The sequence below is a fragment of the Penaeus monodon genome, chromosome 12 (assembly GCF_015228065.2).
Source record: "Penaeus monodon isolate SGIC_2016 chromosome 12, NSTDA_Pmon_1, whole genome shotgun sequence".
Classification (NCBI taxonomy): Eukaryota; Metazoa; Arthropoda; class Malacostraca; order Decapoda; family Penaeidae; genus Penaeus; species Penaeus monodon.
In genome coordinates this window covers 11,917,061-11,939,560 of record NC_051397.1, presented here as the reverse complement: position 1 = coordinate 11,939,560, position 22,500 = coordinate 11,917,061, and the positions used below count along the sequence as shown (strand labels likewise).

Below are 22,500 nucleotides of genomic sequence, written 5' to 3'. Positions count from 1 at the left end.
CTGACACATATGAGTATGTTGGTGCCTGAAAACTGTGATGTACAGTTGAGTACTAAGTATGAATCATAAATTAACTCATTGGATCCAGATGCTTCACTGCCACCACAAAGCCCAAAATACAGGCATTAGGCTTACTTGAGTGGCCACTCTGAAGGGTGTGCAGCCTGTCGGCTGGATGCATGAACACTCCTGTGCTGGGACCAATGTTAGTTTCTCTTTTTCTGCATAAACATTTTAGCTTTTTGACATTTTCCAATATCTATATCTGTTATTTTATCCAGACTCCATATCATGTCTCTAGGTAGTCCATAACTCAGAGCAAAAATAATAAAAATAAATATTATTATTTCTAGAAATAAGATCCTAAGCATGAAAATAGTGTTCTCCCTAGAGCCAGTGCTCTTTTAGTCATGGCTCATGAGCAGTATATTCCACATGCTTTTATCGATGGAAATGGTGCAAAAAGCCCCTTCCTAATACTCCATGAGCTTTGTGCACTTGTGGCAGGTCATTCCTGTCACCCTAGCCTTTAGTCAAAATCCTCATGACAGCTTCACCCCAAGTTTGCGTCACCACAACCCATAGTCAAATTTTCCCATGACAGCATGTTCGCATCACCCGCCCCTCGTCAAAAAATTTTCATGATCTGATGGTCACATCATCCAGAACTTAAGAGCTAAGATCACTGTCATTTTTGTAATAATGCATATTTATTTTACAATTTCTCGAAGAACCCCTGGTGATGGTCAGTAAAACCCCAGTGGGGCATGCTGCTTAAACCCAACCACAATAGCTTTACGTTCTGTACCCTATAACTTTTTGTGATTTTTGATACATACAGATGGCTCCACATTTGCTCAGCCAGCAATGAGTATATCATTATGTCCTTGTGACCGATCCTGATTTCTCCATTCCTTGAATTGGCTGGAAAATGTGTTCTTCTTTTTCATATAATTGATATTGATACTGTTATTATTGTTATTGATGTTTTGATTGTTCAATTGTTTTTATAATCTTGGTAACATTTAAGACAATGAAATAATACAAATGACCTTTCCCAAAAGTCAAGGAAAAGAGTAACTAAAAGAGGACTAATAACTGACTCCTGGGTGACTAAGCACTGTGTAAAGCCATCTATGTATAAATACAATGAATAAACTTATATTACAGTGGGCATGGCATGTATTCTTGCCTCTGTGCCGATTGGGTTAACCCCAATGACAATGTGTGATAGGCTATCATAACATGGCCATTATTAACAAATGCAAAGTGACACTTCATCATGTCAGGAATCTATGTCTTAACGGCTGGAATTAGCTCTCGCACACACATCAGATGCTGGACAATTGCTCAAGTGCAGAATGGCATTTACTGATGCATGCCATACTTATAACAGTAAGAAAACAGGATAAACTAAGAATAATGAAGTAAAACTGATAACAGAAGAGTATACTAGCATTTTAAAATACAAGACCTATTACTCATAATTCTATTTGCTACACCCTATCCAGATCCATTTAAAAACTTGATTTCATCTGTGATGGTTTACAATCTAACCAGAAGTTAGCACAAAGTCATACAACCAATATGACCTAATCACCTCCAGAGCACCAGCAAAGCACAACAAACTCCACTCATGTATACAATGTATAAAATGCACAGAACCTGTCAGTCTTGCCAAACACTCAAGGAATTTACACCAATATGTATGTCTGTGCTGTCCATTGCACCACACTATTAGGGTGTGGTGCAAAAGACAATAGAAGACATATGGTGTCTTGTAATAATTAACTATGAAAACTATAAAGGGTCATGGTCAAAATAAGACACATTGCAAAATATGCTGACAAACAATACTGATCAAAATGTAGTTGCAGAGGTGTGACACCTATCTCAACAGGCATCTCCTATAATTAAAGATCACAAAGCTAACATAATGAAAGATTTCCTCGAATACATTTTAATAAAGCTTTGAGAGTTTAAATTCGATAACCCCAAAGGCGAAAATCTCAAAAAAATTAACGACGATTATGACGTTATTCTAATCCCGCCACTTCCCTCCTCCTCCTCCCTTCCTCTTTTATCCTTTCCTCCCTCACTTCCTATTTGTTGACGGACTCCCACCTTTCCTTCTATGCCTTCTCCTCCGTTCCTCATCACCTAAAGGCGTGCAATTCTCTAGCGTCCCTAAAACCCTAAAAAAATGCCTTTGTTATTGTCTCATCTCAGTAATTCCCCCTCAAGCGGCAGTGTTGGGCATCACCCCCCATCTCTCCTCTATTTCAACTTCGTTCTACGATAAAACTTTCTCTAACCTCCCTCTTGCCCTTCTCGAATATACCTACCATCTTGGGACGCCATCATTAGGCAAAGAGAGACGACCCAGGAGCATGAATTGAGATGAAATGATGAAATGAGGAGCGGATGCGAGGCTTCACTCACGACCGCATCGATCAAGCCAAACAACACGACTACGACTGCGCATGCGCCAGATTTTTTAGCGCGAATTTTTTGCCAGAGGTTTAATTCTTTTAAAATTTCCGACTCTCGTGTTTTGTACTTTGTTTCGAGGCTTTGCTATATCCAAAAATGTACTTAGGATCACAGATAATTTTTCGTTTTCATGGTATTATATTTTAGATGAACTTCTCCTCGTAAGTTTTGTTTAAAATCAAAAAGGATAATTTTGGAATAAGTCAAATCAAAATCTCAATGTTTATTGTCTAATTTAAAAGTCCCACATTGTCATGTAATATGCTTATGATGAATAATCTCAATTATGTATAAAAACTTATATTCTACCGTGCTAAAATATCTCTCTTTCCTAAACTTAGAAAAAGAAAGGGAAGTCAAATCAGAATTTAGATTGATATTTGTAAACAAGATTGACAATTGAAGGAGAAACTCGAAATTTTGAATTAATTCTTCTATATACACAGGCTATGTGAGAAAGAGTGTTTTCGTTATTATTCCATACTTGTAACTGGCAGGTTATATAAAGAAAAGTTCTTACGTGCATATTTATAGATATACATATACATTTATTATTTATTCTCGTCTCTTCACGGACAGATGACAGCGACAAAACACACAACCACACACACACACACAACACACACACACACACACACACACACACTCACTCCCATCACTCACTCACTCACTCACTGAGATCCTCCCTCACTCAACCTACACACACCACACACACACACCACACAACACACACAGCGACCACACACATGACACACTCACAGTACACTCACTCACTCCTCATTTCACTGTCACTCACTTCACAGTCACTCACTCTCCATCACTCCTCACTCACTCCTTCACTAGCTCACTCACTCCCACTCACTCACTCACTCACTCACTCACTCACTCACTCACTTCACTCACTCACTCACGCACATCACTCTCTCTCTCTCTCTCTCTCTCTCATCTCATTTATATTATATATATATATATTATATATATATATATATAATATATATATATATAAGTAGATAATAGATATAGACACACACACACACACCACACACACACACACAGCACACACACACAACACACACACACACACACACACACACACACACACACACACACACAAACATTCACAGAAACACATATTTAACTTATTTCTTTTCCTTATTTTTCTGAAATTCAAGGGAATTTCAGAATAGGTCTGAGGGTATTCCTTGTTTCACACATCCAACCAGTCTTGCAATAATTATGTTTTGTTGTAATTATTTGCAGTGTTTTGGAATTTCTTAGTATTTTCTATCTTCTTCCATTTTCTGATACTGTCACTGAGGGATTAAATAGAGAACCATAGGTTCACTCATATGAATCTAAAATTATCATTTATCATTCTAAATCTTGGGATTTTGCCTCCACTACCTAACCCAGTCACTGTTTTTCTTCATTTCAAATTTTATTTTTGGTAGATTATTTCATAAACCATTGAGTTTAGATTTTCCCTCTCTGTGAGTGTCATTAGATTTTCACCATCTTAGTACAGTCATTTTATAATATATACTTAAGTACTACCTTATTATCAATTTGTGAAGGAAATTCCATATTTAAATAAAAAGATAGCTAGATAAATAAGTAGATATGAATAAATATATGTAATAAATGTATATAGATAGATTTTTAAAAAGTAGATGTGTATGTATATATGTGTATATAGATATGTATATATATGTATGTTTATATACACATGCGTGTGTGGGGTTTTATATATATACTATATATATATATAGTATATTAATATATATATATATATATATATATATATATTATATTATTATATAGTGTGTGTGTGTGTGTGTGCTGTGTGTTGTGTGTAATATATATAATATAATATATAATTATTATATATATATTATATACATATTATCAATATATATAATACAGTATATATATAATATATATAATATAATATTATGTATATTCTGTGATTAGATATGATATCCATATATAATATATCTATATCATAGTATGTATCTATCATTTATATTTATATATCTGTATCTGTACCATTAGGTGTGATGTGTGGTGTGTGTGTGGTTTGTGTGTGTGGTGTGTTTGTGTGTGTGTGTGTGTGGGTTTGTGTTTGTTGTGTGTGGTGTGCGTGTGCATGTGTGTGCGTGTGTGTGTGTATCCATATATGACCATAGATACTCACAAAAACCACAACCAAGACATTTTTTGCTTATTGATTAACCAGTGTGTCGTCTTATTTATACATATCCTCATTGCAGTATATTATATAAACATTGAATGTAATATTGCATCAGTTAAAAAAAAACAAAAAAGTGAAATTCTATAATTACTTTATTGATATGTCTTTTTTTTTTCTTCTTCTTTTTTCCTGTCCTTGTTCCTGTTGTTTTTGGTTCTTACTTATTTTTACATATCTGCTTTTAGGTCTGAATACTGGAAGTCAAATCCAAGGAAGTTTTGTGACTTCTGTAAATGCTGGATAGCAGACAACAAGCCTAGCATCGAATTCCATGAGAGGGGAAAACGTCACAAAGAAAATGTGCAGATACGGCTGGCAGAGATGGGAAAAAAGGGACGGGAAGATTTTGAGGCCAAGCAAAATGAAGCTGACTTTCTCAAATCAATGGAAGAGGTACTTCTTGGAGGAAAAAGTTTATAGGATAGATGGTTATACATATCACTGAATTGTATTATTTTCATTGATCTTTAGACTTAAGATTTGATAATGATGTATTTTGTCTCAAGGCAGCATTAAAGGCATACAAAAGCGACATTGAGCAGAATCCCGACATGACAGGATCCAAAATAAGCGAAATTGCTGCAGCTAGTAATGCAGAAATTGTCATCAAGAATAAAAAGACAGAATCAAAAAACAGTAGTAAAAAAGAAGCATCTGTAATCAAGAACTGGTATGAAGCAAAGTCGCCAGAAGGTTACACTTATTACTGGCACATTGGAACAGGTGGTAAGTTGCTTGTCTGGCTGAGTAATTATTCACCTTTTTCTTCTTCTTCTTTTTCTTCTTGTGTGCACACATGGCAGTGTGTGTTTGTGTGTCCATCTGTCTGTCAGTCTCTGTCTCTGTCTCTGTCTGTCTGTGTCCATCTTGTGGCAAACTCTGGTATGAAGTTCGATTACATATGATATATAATGTTTTTTTATTCTTAGTTTATGTTGCATAATTGCTGAACTCTTCCCTAACCTATCCTGAGTAGAATTTCAAAATTTTAAACCATCTGATTGATTATCAATTCTTGCAGAATCAAAATGGGAGACTCCAGAAGATGGTTACTTATCCATAGAAGAACAGGAAAAATTGAGCACCAAGAGTGGGCAAAGGGATTCAGGAGAACGACATACTCTCACCCTCTGCACTCTCTCCTTGTGTCCAGTCCTGAAAGCCGAAGCCTTTAGCTCATGGAAAAAAATTGAAAAGTATGAAGCTCATTTCCTCCTGTCTTTGAAGCTTAAGATTATAGATATGCAGTTCACTGTATTTGAAGTTTTAGGTTAGAGTTAAGGAGTATTATCTTGTCTTTTGTAGAAATATTTGGTTACTAAATATCATTTATCATTTATTGTTTTATGTACCAAAACACCAAATTTTTTTTTTTTTTTTTTTTTTTTTCGAGTGTATGGATATGTTTGAAGTATGAGGCTTAGTAAATATATTGCTGTTTATGATAATAGAAATTCATCATTCAATACATTTGTACAAATAGAGATATTTAAGTAACTGAAACTTTGTTGTAAGTTGGAGTATATTTATATTTTTTTATTATTATTCATTCCAGTAACCCCAGAAGTTATAATATTTACTGTAGGCCATTACTTCATCTAAAAAACAGCTGTGTATCATTAATATTAGGAACAGTTTAAGCACTTGAATTCTTGTTATTTATTGTATAGACAAGTCTTAAATATTCAAAATTTGTATAATAGTTTCTATGAAACTTCATTTTGTTCTTAATATGTCCATTTCATGACATGAATCACAAATTTATCCCTCTTTTTTGTTGACCAGATGTTTTTTTGCTTTTAAAGAATTATTCATTATTCATTCACTACATATTCTCACTATATTTTCATCAACTTGATGGCATTATTCAATTTTACCTTATGATTTCACCACATTGCATTTTTATGTAGTAGTACCTTGTCACATTTTTCCTTGATTTAATTGGAAAAACTCTTGTCAGGGAACCAGCCAAGCAGATTGACTACCAGTTACCAGAGCTACCTGAAAATGAGTACTATGGTCCTGAGCTGTCCTTCAAACAACAGGAGTCTTCTTTTAAGGAGAAGACAGTGACTCTCTCAGCAAGGCATGAAGCAGGTGAGAAAGTGTCGGATATAGCAAGAAGAAAGCAAGCCGACGACATGAAAAAGAATATGAGACGGAGAACAGATGATTTATAGTTGTTTCCTCATCTTTTTCTTTTCTTTTTTTCTCTCCTTCATTTTAGTGATTTTATTATAAATTATTTCCATACTATTTTTTTTTTTTTTTTTATCTTCCTTCTTTCATGCCTATATATACTTTCCATTTTTCCCATTAGTATTTTCTCTTCTTATTCCCTTTTTCTTTCTCTGTTTCTCTGTGACTCTTTCTTCTAGTAAACTAGCCTGTTATGTGATGGCTAAAGAGACACACATTGTAATTTTGAATAAAAGCCTTATTGATATTTTATATATTTTTTACTAAGTTTCCACTGTGTGTTTTTAGGAAATTAAGGGGAAGAGAAGGAAGCAAAAATATTGATTTAAAAGTGTTTTGAGATAAACTATGAAATGTGTTTGAAATTTACTATGAAAATGAAATATCTATATATTGTCTGTACATGTGTTATATGGCAAACAGGTAAAAGAGCATATATAGCTGTAATGTAATACAAATTATATTTTCTTAAATCTAATTTCTAAAAGTCACAAAAGTAAATGTAAAATAGATAGGGTTAATACCAACTTACATTTTTTTTTGACACATTAGAATATAGGACTAAATTGATTTGTCTTTTTATGTTCCACAATGGACTTCATTCTATTGTCTTTTTATTTACGATACATTATTATATCCTTTGCATATACTTATACTTGCATATTCATGAAGGATTAAATAAATTACAAATTTTTGTACTTTGTTCTTGTTACCAATTATAATAACAAAAAAATATGTACACTGCCAACATTACATTTACATCTTGTTGGTCTATTTTTATCATTAATATTATTGGTATTTTCAGTGTCATGGCCAGAAGCAAATACATGGGGGAGGGGGGAAGGAAGTAAAGAAAAAATTATATTGATACTTGGTAAACTCTGACAACACAGTGAGTCCCAGCAAGGGAAATTGGGCGCTGTTTACCCCAGATCCTTCTTGTGCTTGTTACAGTATATGTATCATTACTATTATCATGAACATTTTTATGATCATATATATTATCATAATGATAATAATATTAGCAGTAAAAAGGATAGATAAATACAATATGCTAATACGTGCTGATAAATTATAATGAAAATGATGATGAGCATAAATATATAAATAGTATAATCTAATGATAATAATAACATAATAATAATAATAATATAATAATAATAATAATAATAATAATGATAACAATAATAATAATAGTAAGGATAATGATAAATATGATAAAATACTGTTAATAATGATCATAACTGATAATGTAGAATCCTTACACTACTAATTGTATATGACACATATTGAGTATATGTTCATCAGAATCATATGTATTTTTGAAGAAGTAGTATGAACTGAAGATTTCGCAGTAAACGTAAAGCAGATAATACAATATATGAGAGTATTATCATTATACAATTATTATTCTATTGTTATAACTGTATATCATTCATTATTATTACTATTATCATTATTATTACTATTATCATAATTATTACAATTATCAGTAATATTTTCACAATATTTTCATTATTATTAGTGAATATCAATATTGTTATTATTATTATCCTTTTATTATTTTCATTATATATTATCTGTTTATTATGTAGTATTATTATTATATATTATTATTTTTTTATTCATTATTATTATTGTTTTTTGTTATTATTATTATTATTATTATTATTATTATTATTATTATTATTGTTTTTGTTATTGCCATCATTATTATCATTATTTTTATCATTATTGTTATTACTATTATTATGTTATTAATAGTAATAATAACAACAAAAATGGTAATAATTGAGTGAAAAGAGGATTCTAATAAACTCGGAATATGTGTGTGGGTGTCATTTTTTAATATTTACATTGTCAATTATCATCCTATTTTGCATCTAATTGAAAAGACCTCCACTAAGGAGTGGAGGTCTTTTTCATGGAATAATGGCTTCAGACATGGGGGGGGGGCGATGTGCCCCATTTTTATTGAAATTACTCAACTATAACTATGTAGTCATGTGGAACTTTGGAATATGATATCAAGTGTAACTTCAAACAAACAGATGAAACACAAACAGGATTATAAAATGACTATTTGATTAAATTTATTCAACTTTTTGCTTATTATCAGCAATCATTATTGCATAACTGCTGTTATTAGTTTGTTATCACTATTCACCATTAATGTCATTGTTATTATCATAGGTATTTAATATACATACATAGGTACACTCTCTCTCTCTCTCACTCTAAAAAAAATCTCAATCTATCATCTCTCTCTCTCTCATCTCTCACTCTGCCTCTCGTCATCCTCTCTCTCTCTCCATCTCTCTCTCTCCTCTTCTTCTCGTCTCATATCACTCTCTCACTCTCTCTCTCTCTCTCTCTCTTTCTCATACTCTCTCCTCTCTCTTCTGCCTTCTCTCTCTCTCTATCTCGATCTCTCATCCTCTCTCTCCTCTCTCTCGTCTCTCTCTGCTCTCTCTCGCTCCTCTCTCTCTTTGTGTAATCTTCTCAGTCCATCTCTTCTCCTTCTAGCCTCTCTCTGCTCTATCAATTCTCTGGGTCGTTTTCCTCAAGCTTTTCCATCTTTTTCCAGTGTCCTCGTCCAGTTCACTCACTCTTCTGTGAGATGGGCGATCCAGGTGGATTTGCAAAGAATGTCTCTTTTTCTGGTTTGTTTTGTTGTTTTTTTTTTTGCAGTCTATGGATTTTCTACTACCCATAAAGAAGTATCACATACACGGAAGAGTGTTTACCATTATTTATAATATGTATTATATATAATTATATATATATATATATATATTATATATATAATAATATATTTATATAGTAATATATTATGTATATTATATTATAATATATATAAATATATATATTATTATATATTATATATAGATATATATATTATAGTATTACGTCATATATATATATATAGACATACATATATATATAATATATATCATATATATAGATTAGATATATGTATTTTCTATACCAATACGTACGTCATCAACATCTATCGACATCAACACAACGAAAAAAGCTAGCACACGAGAAAAGTGTGTGTGTGTGTAGTGTGTGTGTGTTGTGTTTAGTGTGTAGTTGTGTGTGGTGTGTGTGTGTGTGTGTGTTGTGTGTGGTTGGTGTGTGGTGGGTTTGGTGTGTGGTAAGTGTGTGTTTGGTGTGATGTGTGTGGTGGGTGTATCATTTGACATTAATTATTATAGATATATAAATACTTTTTCTATAAGTAGACCATACGATACATTATATAAATATATATATTTATTATATATATTAAAGTGTATATATTATATTAATATATATTAATATATATATTTATATACTATAAATAGTTATGCCAGGGATATATTATATTAGATTATAATTATAATTATAATATATAATAATATATTATAAAATAATATTTATAATCTAAATAATATAATAGTATATAGTATATACTAATATATATGTATGTAAGCCGCACAGACGCACACACATTAAAGGATAAACAAGTATATGGGTACACCACACAGACACACAACGACCCCGTAACGAAGACAGAAACAGGGACGCGACCGAAGACGGCGACGATATTTATATACATCGTAGGTATATATATCTATGATTGGTGTCATATATATAAAATATATATATATAATATTTATAGTATAGATATATAATATATTATATATTATATATATTATAATATATCATATATATCTATATATAATTATATATATGTATAGTATATATATATCTATTATATATAGCCAGATAGAATAGACAGAATAGTCAGACAGATACTGACAATTGTATATATATATATAAGAGTATAAAAAGATATATATATATATATATATATATGATGGTATCTATATATATGATAGATTATGTATTATATAAATATTAGCTTAGATATAATAGTATATATCTCATATATATATATATATGATATATAGTATTACTATTCTATATATGTATATACACTATATATATATTATCTATATATATAATATAAATATTATATAGTCGTATATATATAGTATATATAGTATTATAATATATATATAGGATATATATATTCATATCTCATATATGATCGTATCTGTCCTGAACTCTTGTCTATTTATGCTGGCTATATATATATATTATATATATATATAATTATATCTATGTATAGTATATATATCATTATAGTATATATATATAGTATCTAGCTATATATATGTGTGTGTTGTGTTGTTTGTTTGTGTGTGTGTGTGTGTGTGTGTGTGGTGTGTGTGTGTGTGGTGTGTGTGTGTGTGTGTGTTGAGTATGCATACAGGTTTTCTCTCTCTATTATATATGTCGGTATTATAGATATATACATATATAAATATAAATTGTAGTAGATGGTTGGCATCTACTACATGGACTGGTCTATATCTCTTTCTGGAGTAATTGTGAGTGAGTGCCCACAGGTATGGCTGGGTGCTGAAGGTGAAATGGAGATCAACAGGGGAGCCGTTAGGCTCCCCAGTCAGCTAAGGACTAGGCAGTCTTTGTGTTGCTGCTCGCCTGTGTGTCGTGGTCATAACCGATAAGATTGGGGAATAGCTGAATCTTGTTCTTGATTGCTGCGGCTTTTAAGTTAAGTGTTGAAATCTGAATCCATGATCGCCAATGTCCTTAGTAAAAAAAAAAATGTATAGATTATATATATAATATATATATATATATATATTATATAATATATATAATCTATATTATGTGTTGTATATATACAAAAAAAGATAAGATATATAGATAAGAAAGAATTATACATATCTATATATATTATATATATATAATATATAGATATATATATATATATAGAATACATATATATCTATTACATATAATCTATTATAAATATTATATCTGTATGTCTATGTCTCTATCATGTCGATATATGTATATAATACTGTATACGATATATATTATCTATAGTCATATCATTATATATAATATATATATAGAATATATATCTAGCTAATATCTATCATATTTGTTTGTGTGTATGTTTGTGTGTTGTGTGTGTGTGTGTGTATGGGTGTGTGTGTGTGTGTGATGTTTTGTGTGTGTGTGTGTGTGTCGTGTGTGTTGTTGTGTGATGTGTGTTGGTGTGTGTGATGTGTGTGATGAGTGTGTGGGTGTTGGGGTTGTGTGATGTGTGTATGTTCTCTCTCTATCTAATAAGTATCCTCTAGTATATATATATATATATATATCTCGCTATATCTATATATATCTATCTTATACCCTCTATCTGTCTCTCTCATCCTATACTATATATATATATATAATATCTATATCATCTCTCTATTCATCTTACTCATCCTATATATATCTATATATATACTCTGAATGTTATGTTCTGTATATCTATTATAGTATATCTATCATATATATGTATTCTGATATCATATTAATCTATCTCTATTATCTCTATCCTACTCCTAATTATCCTATCTCTATCTATCTGTCTATCTTTATCATCTAATCATACTACTATATATATCATATAGTTTATATCTGATATATCTTATACTCATTCCTCTCCTCTCTATCTCTCTACTCTCTCTCTATATAATATATCATCTCCCTTTGTCGTGTCTCTTTTTGCGCTCTCTCTCCTCTCTCTCTCCGATCTCTCTCGCTCTCTCTCTCTCTCTCTCATCTCGTCCACCCTCTCTCTGCTCTCTCGATCCTCTCTGCTCTCTCTCTCTCTCTCTCGCAGATCCTTTCCTCGTCTGCTCTCTCCCTCTTTATATATTATATCTCCCTCCTTATATATATCATCTCTATCTCATCTCTCCATATTATTATCCTCTTTATCCTCTCTAGCTCCTCTCTCTCTAGTCTCTCGTATCTCTCTCATACTCTCATACTCTTATATATATCCTATCTCGCTCTATCTCTACTCTATCTACTCTTCGTGTCTGTAGTGTGTGTGTGTGGTGTGGTGTGTTGTGTGTGGTGTTTGTGTTTTGTGTGTGTGTGTGGTGGTGGTGTGTGTGTGTGTGTGTGTGTGTGTGTGACGCGAGCGCGCCGCGCGCGCTCGGTGCGCGCGCGACGCGAGCGCACGACCCGCGCAGCGCGAGACGCGCGCGTGCGAGAGAAGAGCGGCGGCGCCGCGCAGCGCCGCAGAGGCGCGACATCCACATATAATGTGGTGCCTGTGTATGGTGTGTGGTGCATACACATACACAGTACATGATGTATCTACTCTATCTATATATACACATAACAGACGACACAGATAGTCATGGGGGAACACACAACAGATACCGACTACACAACAACCCGAAGATGCAAAAACACACACACACAACCACACACAACATCGCACAAAGCACCACAACGCACGGATTAAAGGGAAGGAGAAGGGACACACAACACATCAACACATGATATATATATATAGTGTATATATATATGAATTATATATATATATAATATATAAAATATATATATAGATATGTCATATATATATATATATACATATATATATATTAGAATCTATATATATATACTGAATAATATAATGATGAATATATTATACAACATACATACATACATGACATACATACAATACAACATACAACATATAATATCTCTACAGTCTATATATCTAATATACTTCACATAATATGTTAATATATATCATATATATATATATATATATATACATACATAACAGTACATACGAATGAACTACATACAGTCATCATTTATATATTATAGATATATATATATAGTCTATATATAATATACTATGTATCTATAGTTATACTGATATGTCATTACTAGTAATGTATATATTATAGTATATATCTATATATACCTACTATATATATCTAATCTTATCGATCTATATGGATCTATGCATTATAACTATATCTACCAGTATTCTACACTCCATATATATATATATCCATACGTATAATACAGACACATATCTATATAGTATATATAAGTCATACGCTTATCTACAATCTCTCTCATCTTCTCTCCTTCTCTATCCTCTATACTACATCTCACTTACTGACAAATTCTTCGCTCGTCTTTTGTCGCTTGTCCGCGGGTCCCCCCTCCACAGCGCTCATGTACACGTGTGTTTTACTTTCACAGGGAGCGCCTCTCTCGGTTGACCCCCCGTCAAGACTTCGCACTAACAGGTATTGTATTATTGTAGTCGCTTGTAAGTTTTTTAGTGGGATTAATCACTAAAATTATTGCAACCTATTTGTGCTGTTTATATCAAGTATCATATAGCTGGATGATACAGACTGAAGAAGAATTAAGAATGATCGATTTTTATTATTTACTTTATGTCTGCAAACGATGTGGTTCATACGTTTATTGTTGATTTTGAGACAGGCCTTAGCCACAGTTTCGGCCTTGTACGGTAAGTAGAGTGTAAGATCAAAGAATTTCCTTCCTCACATGTACTGTGGATAATCCTTGCAAAATAATCGTAAGAGAACGTTGGTGAATAAGTGCTCGTTACATCATTAAAATATCACAAATTGTCCGAAAGGCGGAAAAATGCGATGAGAGGTCATAACGATTCCAGATAAAAAAATTGTATGGTGTGGTGGATTCTTTCCAACTCAACATGTTGTCTTAAACCCAGAGGTGTCGTGTTGGTGTACCGAAATCTTCGGAGCACAACCGAGAAGCGGTTGAGCAGTATGTCATAGTATGTTAAGGAGACAATAGTGAAATGTAAAAATAGGCACTCACGCCTTGCTGGATAATATGTCCCATGTAATTTGACATCTGACGACAATGCGCAATGCTAGAACGTTGTGTTGGCATTCTATGTGATCTGAAGCATAGGTTTTCCGAATAATGAACACCGTTATTGACCTTTTAAAAAATTTGCATTTATATATATACTATTGAATCGTTATTTGGTACCAGATGCGAGGACGTAAAGGAACCCGAAGCCTCAGAAACCGTAGACTCAAAATAGGTATCTCAAGCACACGGAACTATAAAAGTTCAAATACAGTTTTTGAAGTATCGAGGGGAGAAAAAAAAAAAACTAGTTTATTTAACCTGACAGCTATTTTGAACTTCCTGTGGCACTTCTTGGTGGTAGGCGAGCAGTGTGATTTGTGTAAGTAAGAATGTATTGGTAAACTAGTAAAGTAATTGAAGGTTATTGTAATATTACTCTTGATCATTGTCACATCTTTTTAAAGAAGGAACAAAAATCCATATATATAATCTTGGACCTTATATGACATAAGAGAAGCGGACTGTAGTATTAATAATAATTTTAAGAAAAAACAAAATGCCAGATCTTGCTGTTTGATGTATGCATAAAAGAAGGGCTATTAAAGGATATTGAATGTGTCAATGTTCTTAGCATATTAACAAGTAAGTTTAAGATTTATTTGCTTGGTGAACCCAGATCAGCATGGATAACAGAAGAATAAATTCCATGCCAACTGGATACACAAGTTCAGTTTTTGTGTCTTTACACATAGATGGCTCTACAAGTCCTGTCGACCAAGGATTCTCCATGATTGTTGAAAAATTGCCTATTGTTACATTATTATTCATTGTTTGTTACATATTACCAAGATTTTGAATAACAAATAAAGTTAATCGTCAATAATGTCAACAAGCATATATAACATAAATTGATATCAGATACTAATGAAATTCAGAAAGAAAAAACACACTTTTTTCCGACGCCAATGTTCAAGGACTTTGGGAATTGAGATTGGTCCAGGGCATACTAATAGCCTCCATTGCTATAGGAGCTGAGCACAGTGTGGAGTACATTGGTACAAATTTTGTTTCGACAAAGTAGACATGACTCCATGGGATTTTTGTCCTCGCAGGCGATATGTGTTTTGTGCTTAGATTTATTTGATATTTTCATGTGTCCGAGAAAAAAATTGGTGAAATCAGATTATTGGTATCATTCACGCTGGCAAATACCTGTGATATAATTATTATGAAAAGAGAGACGAGAGGAGGGTAAAAAAAGGAAGAGGAGTACCTTATGAAGCAGAGGGCACTGGTAAAGATATGCCTGGAGTGTATCGGGAGAAGAAGTAGAGTATAAAACAGGTCCAAAATAAGAAGTAGAGAACAGAAATGTAACAAAATCCAGAGAAGAGCATAGAAGATATGCTAAAATCACAAGTAAAAGAAAGCAAAAATCAAGCGAAGTGAACCATCTTTGAAACTTTCTATGTTCTTAACGTGGTGCCAACAACCCAAAAAAAACGAAGGATTAAAGTCCAGTTTGGTTAAAAATTTATGGCAAATACGATAGACAATGTGTATCCTAACCAGTAAACCAAATCTAAACTATAAGAAAATCACTATGGGATTTTAGACACAGCAATCTATAACTTCCCTAGCCAGCCCAGGACCTCGTGGTAAATACATGTTCCTAGGATTTAACTAGTGATCTATACATTCCCTAGCCAGGCGTAGCGTCTGGCGAAGAGAACTCCTTTGACCGACCCCCAGAGTAAAAAACCGACAGGTAAGAATAGCAAATACCGAAACTTTCTTTTGGCTTCCATCAATGGTTAGAATTGCTTGGTTTTCTAATTGCAACTTTGTTCAGCACTTGGGCACTTGATGGACTGAAATACGAATTTTTTGTTTTGTTTGTTCTGATATCCACATATGGTGCTTTAAGAAAGACCTGTAATCAACGCAATACTTTTCTCACCAGCGTTGCATGGGGCCTTTCAAATATTCCCGGGTGACAAATGCATAGTTGGCAGAAGGTTATTGCACGAATAGTGTAAATATTACAAAACATGTCAAAGACTTATAATAAGAAAGACAGGACCCAAGAGAATGCAATTAACATGCACATGAATGTGGAAAAAACAGCACTTGGTACAAAGTTTTACAAATAATTATTTGTTTTAAGAAGTAATAATTAAGAGCGACTTTGAGAGAATTTGCAGTATCGAGTTTGACACATGCAACAGAAGGTAATACAATGGGAGGACGTTAAAAAATGATAGGTGGTTTGACCTTGCGCTCTGTCTTTACTCCTTTTTATCATTTTGAAAATTTTATGCCACCTTTATATTGCCAGTAGATGAAAAGGGTCTTAGTTTAAGTCATCAAGGTAAAATACACTCCACACTTTTTTTTTTTTTTGTAATATTGAGTTGTCATATATGCCAAGATTTCTAAAGCTACACTTCCATCTTGATAGACATGAACAAATGAGATAAGAAACAACATAGATACGAGCTGGCCTTGAAACCTGTAGCGTATCGGCCGTTTCTTGCTGTACCACAATTACATCTGAGTACCAGCTTATTTTCACTATTTACCATAGAACTGGACCTCACGTGTCAAATCTATTCCTAGTCAGCAAAAACTTTTTTACGGTAGGTGATTCATGTTTGAACCAGGAAAGGTGCCGAGATCACAGCTGACATACTTAATATGTAGTCTTTTCCATGTTTTGAATTGCTCTTGGAGTTAAGTACGTTAGGGTCCCCGTATCCATTAATCATGGAGAGTGCCGGTGTTGTACCTTATTAGGTAAAATCACTGTTACCACAGCCATTACTCTCCTGTAAAGTCTGTGTACTGGAACTGTTTTTCTAGTCCTCCCACTGTGATTAGTCTGGCGTCATGGACCAGGACAATCATCTCCCTCTACCCCTTACCTTCGTTCTCCTGCTTTCCTCACCCCTCTAAACACCCTCTCCTTTTCTCGCTGTTCTCCCTCTACCTCTCCTTTCTCCTTTCTCGCTTTCTCCCCTCTAACCCCTCTCCTTCTGTATCCTTTCCTCCATTACTCGCCTCTAACCCCTCTCCTGTCTTTCTCTTTCTTTCCCCCAACCCCTCGAATCCTTTCTTTCTTCCTCTCCCCTCAGCTCTCCTTCCCTTTCTCCCTCTAACCCCTCTCACTTCTTTCTCCCTCTACCACACTCCCCTCCTTGCTTTCTCACTCTACCCACTCTCCTTCTTCTTTCTCCCCGCTCTACAACCTCTCCCTTCTTTCTCCCTCTACCCCTCTTCCTTCTTTCTATCTCCCCCGTCTACCCCTCATTCCTTCTTTCTCTCCTCTACCCCCGTTCCCCCCCCCCCACCCCCCCCCACCCCTCATCTTGCTTTCCTCCGCCCTCTACCCCTCTCCTTCTTTCTCCCTCTACCCCTCTTCAATCCTTCTAATCTTCTTGCTTCTGTTCCCTTTTTTCTCTCTCCCACACCCTCTACACCCTCTCCTATCTATTCTATTTCTCCACCCTCTACCCCTCCTCCATTCTTCTTTCTCCCATCTACCACCTCTCCTTCTTTCTCCTACTACCCCCTCTCCTTCTTTTCCTCCTCTACCCCTCTCCTATCATTTCTCCACTCATACCCCTCTCCTTACTTTCTCCCTCTACACCCCTCTCCTTCTTTTCCTCCCCATCTACCACCTCCTCCGGGATTCTTTCTTCGCCTCTACCCCTCTCCTCCTTTCTCCTATCTACCCCTCTACCTTCTTATCCCCCCTCTCCCATATACCCCTCTCCTTCTTTCTCCCTCTCTACCCCTCTCGGCTTTGCGTATTTCATCCGCTCTAAACCCCTCTATCACTTACTAATGTTCTTTTCTCCCTTTCCGTCCCTCTACCCCTCTCCTTCTTCCGACCCCCTCCCTCCATAACCCCTCATCCTTCTTTCATCCATCTATCGACCCCTCTCCTTCTTTCTCCCTCCTACCCCTCATCCTTTTTCTCCCTCTACCCGCTCTCCTTCTTTTCCTCCCGTCTACCCCTCCTCCTTCTTTCTCCCTCTAACCCACTCTCGCTTCTCCTACACTCTCCCTTCTTATCTCCCCGTCTACCCCTCATACCTTCATTTCATCCCTCCCCACCTCAATCCTTCTATTCCTCCCTCTACCGCCTCTGAATCCTTCTTTCTCCCTCTAACACCACTCTCCTTCTTTTACCTCCCTCTACCCCTCTCCTTCTTTCTCCCTCTACCCCTCTCCTTCTTTCTCCCTCTACCCCTCTCCTTCTTTCCCCTTCCCTCTACCCCTTACTCCTTTCTATGCGGGGACCTCACTCCCTCATACCCCTCTCCTTCGTTCGTTTTCTCCTTCTTCACCCTCTCCAGATAAAAAAAATTTCTACCTTCTTTCTCCCTCTACCCCTTTCCTTCTCTTCCTTTCTTTCTCCTCCCTCTACCCCTCGTCCTTCTTTTTTCTTCCCTCTACCCCTCTCCGTTCTTTCTCTCTCTTTCTCCCTCTACCCCTCCTCCTTCTGCATCCCTTCTTTTTCTTCTTCTTTCCCTCCCTCTACCTCCCTCCTCCCCTCTTCTGTTCCTATCCTCCACCCTCTACCCCTCTCCTTTCTTTTCTTCCTCTCTACCCCTCTTCCTTCGTGTTCTTCCCATCTACCCCCTCGCCTTCTTTCTCCCTCTACACCTACTCCTACTACATGAAACCCCAACCCCTCTCCTCTTCTTTCTCCCTCTACCGCCTCTCCTTCCATAGTAATTCCATTGATGTTGATTTATAACCCCTACTTGTAGTATACAGACAATTAAAGTATTTTTTTTGTGTTCAGGTAGAGTTGAAACATAAACAATGGCCACCTGTCAAAAGAATCCAACCAATCATAACCAGAACCGCAAGGCCTCACCGGTAAGGTATAGAAAACTTTTGGCTAATTAATCCCAAGTTGACATAAGGTACTTTTTGTTACCCTACAGATGGCGTTCAAAGCCTTGGTTGTAACCCCTCCAAAATCTAATAATCACACATCCTACCCTGACTTTCTCCTGTTTCACACACCGCGGCCCCTGTCCTTAATTTTCAACATTTTATAATTCATTAGATTATATAATATCATAAAAGTAATGTTGAAGGTTTTATCATATGGTATATAAATTGTTTTTTTCAATAATACGAGGATTAGGTTAACGCTGTCCAGACTAGGTAAAACTAAAGAAAATTGATTGGAAGAAATCTTGATTATGAATGGTATGATGTCCGTTAGTGCCAACGAATTAGAATAGAAGACAGTCCTGGAAGTAATGGTTATGAACAAGTAGTTATGCATATAAATGTGTATGTAAAATATATACACAGTCTTTTTCATGGAGACTTAATTGCGCTGCTTTTCTTCCACAGTAACCCCATCCGCAAGCCAAAGGTGCTGATTCACGCATCTATGGGAGGAGTAAGTCATCTTTTGTATTTTTTATCATTGCATGAAATGACAAGCTTGCTCAGTATTTAGAATATCTTTTGATATAAAGCTTTTTGTCCACTCAAATATTTGATTTATAATCATGCGCGCACATCTGAGGATATACATTTTTTTCCTCTTAAATTCAAGAAATGAAAATGGGTTGAGGGTTTAATGATATGCTTATATAACCTTATCTTTCTAGGCAATAGTTTAAACGCCTTCATTAATGTGAAAAGGATTTGTATTATGAGAGGTAATCAGTTTTTTGTGAGTTTATTAAAGCCCTTGACAATCTATTGTTTAGTAAAAAATAATGGATAATATTAGAAACTAAATGGTGATTAAAGAAAGCCCAAGTTTCAACAGTTTTCAGCCTACCATATTCCTTTGCACACTAAGGTGGAACCCTAGTTTCCTCAATTCAACCTTCAAAGTATGCAACGCAAGCCAACCTTTTTCTCACCACCACCCAAGAGAGCAGAATGGAGAGAATACAAGGAGTCTAGACAAAGTCTGTGAGAAGTGCTGGTAATCAGATGTAATTAGATGGGTATGCATGCCCTTGTGCCGTCGCCACACACCACCCATTATTGAGGGCATGGTTCTATACCTTGCGTTTTGTAATACAGAATATGAAGCAAATGTAAGGTTGAATCTCCATTGCTTGAATTTATGGTTTCCTTTTTGAATGTGACTAGAGGGATAATTTTAACTTATTGTTAACAACGGGGAAGCATCTTATAATATCTAAAGAATTTGAACTAACAGAATACCTATTAGGATACTATAACATAATCCAGTTTTTTACAAGTATAACAAGTGTTAATACTACAAGAAATTGCCATTTTCAGGGATACGGGAAATCATTGTTCTAAAAAACTGACAAGACCGATAGCAGGTGTAATTTTTATGAAGGAAATTGAAAAATGTTGGCTAAAAACCCAACTAACGTATCTTTCCCAAACAAGATTAACAAACAAATGTGCAAGTATAACAGCACAAACAAAAAATAATAAAGTACTGACATATAGAGCAGATAATATTATTGTATTGGTATTTGTTAAGATTTCACGTGCAGCTAACTTGCAGTATTAGAGACGAAACCATAGGTGATGTTTATTAATTAGTATAATTTTTAGTATACTAATACATTATTTCTTTTTTCTTCTTCTTTACATAGATTACCATACTAATCCATAACCTACCAGTTACTTCCCAAATCCCTTGCTCGTTGTTGTTAGGTGGGAAGGCTTAGGAAGACAGGAACCGTGGCCCTAGTGTAGGGGATCCCCAGCCTCAGACCCCTCACTTCAAACACTAATTTTCCATGATCCTTTTCTCCTTATCCGTTTTCCTTCTCTTCTTCCTCTTGTTCTGGTTTCCAACATATCCTAATCGTTAAACGTCAACCGTGTGCCCATTTTTGCCACAAATTTTATCATAATGCTTATCCTACTCCTCAATTCCTTTTCTCTTCTAACAACTTTACTTCTTACTGCTAACCCCCTCAGTTTCCTCCCTTCTCTACCCTTCTTCCACATAACCAATACAACTATGTAGTACTATTCTAAATGTAACTTTTCCGCCCCCATCATTTTAACTCCTCCCAAGCCATTATTTTTTAGTCTTCGTCCTTAGCTTTTCCGTTTCCTTACCTGGTCTTTGTCCTTCCCCAAGCCTCACCCGATCACTATATGTAATAATTATCAATGAACCCAAGCATAATGAAGCTTGAGATGCTTATGCGGCAGAAAATTGTCGAATAATGAAAACACTCTAGAGTTACTGAAATATAGTGATGAACAGTACAAAAAGATGACTAACCATTTTTTCCTTGGTCTAAAGAACATGAGTTTAGATGGACAGTGGGGTCTCTTTAACAATATTATAGAGGAGAATGAAACAATTGTTCTTTTGTTCCCTAAATAAATAATAATTTTGACCTTTTTACCGATAACCCTCTACTGAACAAAAATAGTGTGCCCCAACGAAACTGCAGGCCCCCCAGCAATATTCAGGTCATAGTCCTACTAAAAATCATTAGCTGTTTTATACTAATTAATTCAAATTTAAATATTTCTTAAAGTTTATTATACGAGAACACGCCAACAATAAAATAAAAATGCCTATTTATTTTTAAAGTTCATCACATACACATGCTATAGGAAGGTGCTGCCATATGTAAAGGTTGCCAAGAGTCTATATAAGTACTTGGGTAAAACTTTTACTACAAATAACCTTCCCCCCCCATCCCGTGGCCCGTTGTTTGTCGTAGGGGGGGGCTTAGGAAGGCGGAGACTGGGACCCAAATGATGGGGCACTTTCCCCAACCTTAGTGGGACTCAGCCCT

The 22,500-nt window shown here is 34.8% G+C and overlaps 2 protein-coding genes across 2 annotated transcripts in view; one reads left to right on the top strand and one right to left on the bottom strand.

Annotated features, from left to right (window-relative positions):
- Nucleotides 1-2,437, bottom strand: part of LOC119579621 (MBT domain-containing protein 1-like) — a 23,299-nt gene extending 20,862 nt beyond the window's left edge. The window contains 1 exon segment of the mRNA XM_037927537.1: nucleotides 2,346-2,437. Coding sequence (XP_037783465.1) covers nucleotides 2,346-2,364 — 19 coding nt within the window. The 5' untranslated portion in view covers nucleotides 2,365-2,437.
- Nucleotides 2,438-2,860: 423 nt separating this feature from the next.
- LOC119579287 (WW domain-binding protein 4-like) lies at nucleotides 2,861-7,193 on the top strand. Its single transcript, XM_037927046.1, has 5 exons — nucleotides 2,861-2,944; nucleotides 4,930-5,137; nucleotides 5,251-5,470; nucleotides 5,766-5,940; nucleotides 6,705-7,193. Coding segments are annotated over exons 1-5 (825 nt in total). The 5' UTR covers nucleotides 2,861-2,942; the 3' UTR covers nucleotides 6,925-7,193.
- The last annotated feature ends 15,307 nt before the right edge of the window (nucleotides 7,194-22,500 follow it).

Excerpts from the sequence above, each read along its gene's own strand:
- LOC119579287 (XM_037927046.1), top strand. Across the intron at positions 5,138-5,250 it reads TTCTCAAATCAATGGAAGAG|GCAGCATTAAAGGCATACAA; the intron begins GTACTTCTTGGA and ends TTTTGTCTCAAG. Across the intron at positions 5,471-5,765 it reads CTGGCACATTGGAACAGGTG|AATCAAAATGGGAGACTCCA; the intron begins GTAAGTTGCTTG and ends CAATTCTTGCAG.